The 8,515-nt window shown below is 42.2% G+C and overlaps 1 protein-coding gene across 1 annotated transcript in view; it reads left to right on the top strand.

The window, feature by feature from the left end:
• KIAA2012 (KIAA2012 ortholog) overlaps nt 1–7,204 on the top strand; it is a 598,843-nt gene extending 591,639 nt beyond the window's left edge. Inside the window, exon 25 of the mRNA XM_086954068.1 lies at nt 4,030–7,204. Within this exon, the coding sequence (XP_086810194.1) occupies nt 4,030–4,189 (160 nt within the window). The 3' untranslated portion in view covers nt 4,190–7,204. The remainder of the gene's footprint in view (nt 1–4,029) is intronic.
• Nucleotides 7,205–8,515: the final 1,311 nt, after the last annotated feature.

The raw sequence follows: 8,515 nt of genomic DNA on the forward strand, positions 1-8,515 counted from the left end.
AGGCAGCGGGTTGGAATACTATTAAAGACCATGAGACCCGATTTTATTTTTCTTCAGGAGACTCACATAGAGGGCTCTTAAGCAGGTCTGTTAGATCAGTCGGGGTTTACTCTGTTAGCTTATTCCAAACAAGGGTCTACGAATTGAGGGGTAGCCATATTATCAAGAAATAAAAGAGTCATAATAAAAAGAAAGCATGAAGATCAGTCGGGGAGATGGGCCCTGGTAGAGTGTATGATTGGACAGGAGTGGGTCACTTTGGCTACTATGTATGGATCAACAGAAGATGACCCAGAGGTGCTGGAATTCTTGGACGTGTAACTAGCGGCATGGCCCTCTCGAATTATCCTCGCTGGGGATTTTAATATAAATGGGGCAGGTGGGCTTTGGGCAAAGGGAAGGAATCTATATCATGGTAGGAAACAGAGAGTATACCGGGCATTAACAAATCTGGTAAATAACAATGCTTTGATTGATGTTTGGGGATTTTTAAAATATAAAGACCCAGGATATACCTACTACTCGGCTCCACATAAGGTGTGTGTCAGATTTGATTACTGCTTTATTTCAAATTCCTTAATGTCGGGAGCAACGATTCAAAGATTGCCCAGGATACTATCTGATCACAATCCGTTGATATTAACAGTTAGCATGGCCATTGGGTGGAAGACACAGAGGATTTGGACGTTTGAAAGGGGGCTTTTGAAAGATGATCAATATATTCAGCATATGAAGCATTGGATCAAAACATTTTTTGAGATTAACAGAGGAAGTGCTAAGACTCAACAAGAACAGTTGCTTCCTCTACTGCCCTGTTTGCTGGAGTGCCTCTGCATCAGATCTGCAGGGCAGCAACGTGGTCCAGTAGGCACATGTTTACGAGGCACTACTGTCTGGAGACAGTCAATGCTGCGGACACTGCTGTGGGTCAAGAGGTGCTTTGAAACCTCTTCAAAAAAGGTGAGCCTCTGTTGCTTCCCGCCTCCTATCATAAAAGGATTTTCTTATGGATATGCAATGTTGCCTGTATATGTTTATGCGATGCAACTTTCTTTATTGCCTTTAATGAATATATTGTGGCGTACGGCTTTCTACTCTTTTTCAAGCATGTGAATCTATGAAAGACACCCCTAATACTGGAGAAGAACAGAAGTTACCTGTAAACTGTGGTTCTCCAGTATTGGTGTCTTTCATAGATTCACATGTGACCCACCCTTCCTCCCCTCAGAGGCTCTCTTCTCCTCATGTACTCTTGGTCACTCCTGTGCTACGAACATCTGAGGGCTTGAGCTTCTGAGGAGAAGGTTCTAGAGGGAGCTACAGCCTGATTGGCTGGAAAGCGGACTATTATAATGACATTGATATGTTACTAAAGTGAGCTCTCCCTCAATGCTTTCTATGGGCCTATTTTGTTCTGTGGTACTTCAAGACTTTATGTTTGAAAAGAATATACATAATATGGAATATTATTTTATGTGTATATATGTATATATTATGCATATATTTATGTATCTATGCTTCTTACTACTACTATATGTACCGTGGGACTCCCACTTCGACGACGGGGAATTATTCAAGCATGTGAATCTATGAAAGACACCAATACTGGAGAACCACAGTTTACAGGTAAGTAACTTCTGATCATATGCCTTCATTGCTTACTTCATTCTGCACGGTGAAGCTTCTCTTCTCTTTGCCATTGCTACTCTCATCCAAGCATCTAATGCCTCAAATTGCATTGGCCTGGGCGGAGGCTTCAGAGAAGACATCACTCCTCTCAACTGATACAACCCCTCCATCCGAAATGACCCATAACGAGGGAAAGCAAATTCTCCCTCTTTCTCTGTACTTTTGTGCCAATTTTTCAGCCACACTACAGTATGGAATCCTACATTAGTTGCCATGTAATGTGCTGGAGTATCCTTTGGTGGAGCGTCTTTTCCCACCCGAGTTACCACTCCTGTGTCGCCTCTACACAAATCACACAATACCTTAAAACATCTCATTGTAAAATCAATTATTTGCAATCCAGAATTCAATATAACAACCAATCCCAGTGCGGAGTTACACCAACCGACCTATCCCAGTGCAGCTCGCACTGACATCACAACTCCCTCCTTTTAGCGGCTCACCCTCCTTTACAATTTCTCTTCGTACACTCTCGCTCAGACATTCATACACAAGTAACTGTATAACCAAAAGTTATTAACCAAGTAACTGCTTCCTACTACAGCCACATAAACAAGTAATTGTCCTTCCGCTAATAGATCGATAGAACACTCTTACAAGAACATCCACTGTGACCCTTGACCTGCGTTGGTCACCCAATCACCGTAGTCTACCCCCGGTACCTGAGGCTTTTGACCGCGACATTACTCCCACATTCATACAAAGTACCCTACCACAAGTGGATCGCCGATAGCGCTTCACAACACCCACAATTTTGATCGGACAATTACATATACAAACTATCCCGGGATTTTGGACTTCTCTTGAGTCCACTCACCTAAACTTCCTGATCCGCATGTGTCCAGACCAGTAAACCGATTAACCAACAATCACTCAACTTGCACTCTCACTTCGCAAGACAACACACAATTAATTCATCACCGCAATCTAACACACCACACAATTTCATACTCACTCTACCACTGCTTCTGCCGCACCATCAGCATCCGCCGACCTCCATCGTTTTTCTGCCCCTTCTACGCCAAGTCCAGAGCCAGATTGTTCTCCACTTTTACTCTAAATCCCTCAATTTCCCTTCACTCAAGAGGCAAACCATTCTCTGCTACCATTTGATTGCGCCAAATATAGACTTTGCCTTACCTTCCAAATTCAGCACTGGTCTTTTATTTGCCCTGCTGAAAGTTGTTGAGGGGAATAAACACTTCAAGATTATACGACTAATGTAGTCATGCTTTAAAGACCGCAGACTCCGAATTCTAGTTTATGAATTATAAGGCCAAAAATTGCTAAATATACACACAACGGAGTATCAGTGAATATAGATACAGAAAAATTAATACAAAGCCAAATCTTCGCATATAATTGATTCGGCATAGAAGACACAGAGTAATAACCTCCAAGATTACCACGCAACCCAAAATGGAGGCGGAATCCAAGTCCTTTTACATTAGAAATTAAAGCATAAATTATCATTTCCTACACTACTCTCATTAATGATGTTTCTGGCTGTTTCCTCTATCTCATTTCTCGAAGCTGTCAGCACGTGCAGACTTCCTTAGAAGTACTCACATCAAATGGGTCAAAAGTCTTAAAGCTATGGAGCTCACTCTTAAGATGCTCCTTCTCCTTCGAAAATCGAGAAGTCTGATTTTTTTTCTGTCCCTGCGCAGAATACAAAAAGGACAAACTCAGCCCCCTCCTAAATGTATCACGTGACAAACCAGTTCACTTCTAAAGGTTGTGGTGAATTTCCATGGCTTCTTTTAATTTTTCTTTTTTTCCAGTGATCTCCGAATGTAGATAGGCCACGAACAGAAGATATCCTCCCTTCTCGCTTCTCCGAGTTTTCAAAGACATTCCAGTTATCTCCTTAAACTAAAATAATGATGTTGAATTCTTTATACCTGCAATGGGATGAGATCATACTGGTCATGTTCACAAAAACAATGCATTTAATTATTTCTTTTTGCTACCAAGAGTAGTGAAATTGTCAACAACCTGCAGCTCTGGGCCTTCTGTGCAGGCAACTTAAACAACACGCAGTTACATTTATATGAATATAATGTCATTCTGCACATTTGGCATACAGAAATGATGGTGTCTCTAATACATATAAATTCTATTTAAAAGTGCACATTACATATCTTGCTTCAAATTTAGAATACATGCATTGTATAAATATAATACACTGCACACAATACACATATGAATAAATGTGTTGAAACCATGAGTATGATGCGCCCATATATTTTAGAGTGATGTGAGCGCTCTATCAGACCTGTGTGCACAATCGCCAGTTACTCAACTGTCCGTTCTAATCTGCTTGTGTTTGTATTCTAGGGAGACAGCATTTCTGCAACAACAGCTGACCTTCCGGCACGAGCTGCTAAATGAAGCCATTGGTATGGATCAAAGCCAGGATATTTCTCGACCATGGGTTTTCTCCTATTTCCATTTGCTGGAAATGCTTAACCTACAGCCCACTGTGGGAGAGAAGTGACAAGCGGCAACAAGGAGTGTACAAATCACAGCTGACCTCCACTGATAATGTCAGAAATATGAAGTATGGATCATCTGTTGATCTTCTATAAGACAACCCTGAGACATCTATTCCTACTGCACCCTCATGATCCAAAGAAAGCCCCTCCTCTCAGGTCAAGGAAGTGTCCAAAGCAGACTATCAAATATGGTTAAAAGCATGCAAGCATGAATGAAATTTAAATTTACAGCACTTATGTTCCAAAGAACCTCTTTGCATCATTGCCTAGAAGAGATAAGAAAACAGATGCAGAAAATAACTCCAGCTCATAAACAGGCACAGTAGTCCTTTCCCAAGCGCCTTTCTCTATGTGGTATTAAAAAGAAATATTTTTCCTTGGGTGTTCTTACTGCTACAGTAGGCAGAGGTCATCCATAGAAGGCATGTTACAAAAGAAAAGCCCACAGTCTGTAAGAAACTTGGGAGCATATTTACAAGGGGATATCACCTCTAGAACTCACGTTTAGCGATGTTCTGGTGGCGATAGCCCCTTCTCCTAATTTACAAAGGATAAATCATTTTTGTAAATAAGACCCCCTTTCAAGCTTCACTTAGCATGAAAGAGGCGTGCAATGGGTGTTGCAGTGGGTGTTCCTCCTTAACACACATTGCTTTTTGACACTGCCCCATATTTACATGGCTAGGGCAGCACCACAAACTATGACTAGGGAATACCTGGTCTCAGACTGGCGATAGGGGGAGAAATTATTCATTTGTCCTCATTTTTTTCTCTTTACATGTGTGCTGCTTTCTGCAGCACATTTAGAAAGAGCAGATCGCCTTTCGAGATTGTTTATGTGCAGGGAGGTCCCCCTTCATGCAAATAAACAATCACCCCTGCAGTGCAGTCACCCATACAACATGGTGCAAGGGGGCCTGCACTGGCTCTAGGCAGCTTTAGTAGTGCCAGAGCTAGAGGAAACACAGAGGTGCTCTGTATTTTTGTAAATACGGCACAACCCTGCGATCTAAAAATGTCAGAGCGCAGAATTACCAATTTTGGCATAACACTGCGCTCTGACATTTTGTTGTAAATATAACCCCTGGTATTAAAAATCTTTCAAGCCTGTATAGCCCTGTCATATCGCTGGTGCTTCCACAGTAATTGCATCGTACTGGAGGTAGCAAACTGTTAGTGATCATATATTGGAAACAGAAAAATCAAGCACTACAATAATCAGACTGTCCTGGTCAGATTGGAGTTCTGATTTCAATTTATATACATCAATAATAAAACAAAAATTACTATGATGTCTGAATTTGTGTAAAAAGAGAGAACGCAGCCTTACACTCAGCAGTGTGGCTTCTCTTGGTAGTAACAACACAACTACTATCCATCACACTCCTACAAGTGTGACAATTCGGACTATTTCAGGCTTCTAAAACTGTAAGAATGGCTTGGGCAGCAGGTAACAGTAATTCTAATATATATTGAATTAATACTTACCTGTTGTTGTTGTCATCTCTAAATTTGTCAGACAGCGTCACCCTGTGGTAGACTGTCACAAGTGCTGTTGTTGAGAATTAAGTGCAACAATTATGCACTGGATAAATATCTGGCGGGGCCGGAGTAATGGTACCATAATGTAATAGTGAATGATCGGTGGCATAATAACTGTTGATGCTGGCATTGGTACTGGCACAATGTCGGTCTTGCTAGGACATGAATGCATGTCTGATGTGACGATTGCTGGTACAGAAATTGTCAACGTAACCATGCTTACTTTCATACTAGCAATTGAAACATGTCTGACAACTAACACCATGCATGTCCATTGAGTCACTGTTACTGGAACAGTAGCAGCCTGATGGCATCATGGTTAGTGGCAGAATAACTGTCTTGTACTAGGTCGATGATTGCAAGGAACAGTAACTGCATTCTGAGAGCATGTTTACTGCAAAACTATCTGATGGAAACATAATTACTAGCACAATAAATGATTAAAGGGCATGATTAGACTTTCCTATTTTCAGTTTATATTTGTTGTGATTCCAGGTGTTTTTTTCAGCGTTTTCAAAAGATTGTAAAAAAAAAAAAAAGAATTGTTATCTTTTGCTCTCTAAAAAAGTCCTATGGATTCTGTTTTTCTAGGTCCAGGATGTGCATGTAAGTTTTAATGCAAGACATAAAGGGTTAATGGTTAGCATTTAAAACACCTTTCTTCTGCTGTATTCCTCAGACTAATGACCAAGGTTGACTAAAATAAATGTTTCTTCTTAGGACATGAGAGAAATAATGTGGGTGTTTGGTGCTCAATGATTCAAGTCCATTTTGCAATACCCTATTCTTTGTCTTGAGAGTCTGGGCTAATAAATGTGGTATTATAATTAGTGTGTTCTTAACCTATTCCTGATGTACGTGGTCACAGGGGAGAATTCTGCTAATGAATAATTGGCATTCTGTTACTAAAGGGCCTTTAGTGATAGAAAACTCTGCAGCTGTATAAAGAAGCAGCCAAGGTAGTTCTAAGGCCAAGAAAACAGGATCAGCAAAAATAGGATGGGTGAAGGCCAAACTACCCTAAAGCGGACAGGTCTAAAAATGACCAGCTGATACATAGAGTGCCAAATATTCAAACTTTTGCATGAATTGAGCGAAGTCGGGTGATGCCTTTCTGCTGAGCACACCCACTGGCTTCTGCTTTCCTTTGGCCCGCCTTCTTCATTGGTGGCAGCTCCATGGTGGTCTGACGACGGCTATGTGGCTGAATAGCTGAGTACCAGACAGGCTTTGTCCCTGCGTCTTGCTACTACCCGCCTTCACATTTGGCAAGGAACGCGACATGAAGTGAGGCAATATGAGGCGGTGAGGATAGCACACAATCACGATTTATTGGAGGAATTTTTGTGATGCTGAGCAAAAGGCAGAGGAAGGGCTCATCCTCATCTTTTGAAATGTCCGTGTGGGTTGAGACAAGTTTTTTTTAACTTTAAATGGCAGTATGTGCGGTGCTGCACCGGGCTGTATGGAGAGGAAATGGAAGGGGCCTTGTGAACGGATTAGGACTTTCTGTAAGGGGCTGTAGCAGGCACCGCACTGCATTGCCCTAAAAGACCGCCTGCAATAGCCTGATACAAAGGTGTGCCGCGATTGGTGGGCTTCCCCCCTCCCTGGATTCTGAGTTGAGAGCACTCCAGTGCAGTTAACGGGTTCTGTTTGGACATGCTTCATGAGGCTCTAATTTGCTTTATAGCATGGCCATATTTAAGAATCTTATAGTATCCCTGCTACTGAGCAAAAAAGTTGGGTAAACCTTTTCAAACATCACCCCGCGGCTCCAGCAGAAGGATAGGTCTTAACAATGCCAACTCAACTAGCCAACATGTTAAAATCATCAAGATAGCAGAACAAGAAGAGAAGAATCTCTCTTGGGAAATCGGTGATCATACGGAGGGTCTCATTGGAAATGGTGGACATTGCCAGTATCTCCATAATGGCCCCGGCTACGCCTGCAGAGAAGAATTCAGCAGAGCCTGGCAGCACGATGACTATACCCTCACTTAAGGTGGCCTTGGGCAAACTTAGAGACGTACAGACGTTATCCACACCTTTGATCACAAGGAGAGGCATAGCACAGCCTGGAATTACCAGTGTACAGCAATCACAGCGGCAGGAGAAGCAATCAGTGCCAGCTCCGGGAAAAGCCTCAAAGGAAGTTTGGTCGGCGACTCCTTAAAATGACCAGGAAGAGGAGCATTCCCCTACAAGCTTCGATGGAGTCATTGGAATAGGCAAAGTCTATCCCTTGTTTCAGGCTGCCAAACCTGGGGCAAAACATAGTGCAACAGTTAAAGGTAACAGCCAGGCAGAGAGTGCCCGATTGAGAATATATTGTCCAAAGGGGTTGGCACAGTTCCCATGAAGTATCAACATCTGTGGCTCAGGAAGAGAGCAGAACCCGCTCATGGAGGCAGAGAGATTAATTTAATTGCACTGGCCTTGGCAGTGGATGCCTCGAGTGATTTATGGAGCATGCTTGAAGAAGTGCTGAAAGAGGTCAAAATGATTAAATCAACTCAGAAAGAGATGTTTTGTGCAATAAAAACACGCTGGATGGGTTGTTTACTCAGTTGGGTTCTTTCCTCCAAAATTGATAAGATGGAGCAGGGGTATCTGAATGCGAGGATACGGTAGACTCGTTTGCTGAATTTAATGACAAAGTAGAGAAAGAGCTTCGATGGTTCAAAGATGAACAAGAGCATCTGGAGAACCACTGAAGATGCTCTAATTTGCGCATAACAGAAATCCCAGAGCACCAGGATGAATATGTGGGTTGAGGTTCATTG

The sequence above is a fragment of the Lissotriton vulgaris genome, chromosome 2_1, assembly GCF_964263255.1.
Source record: "Lissotriton vulgaris chromosome 2_1, aLisVul1.2, whole genome shotgun sequence".
NCBI lineage: Eukaryota > Metazoa > Chordata > Amphibia > Caudata > Salamandridae > Lissotriton > Lissotriton vulgaris.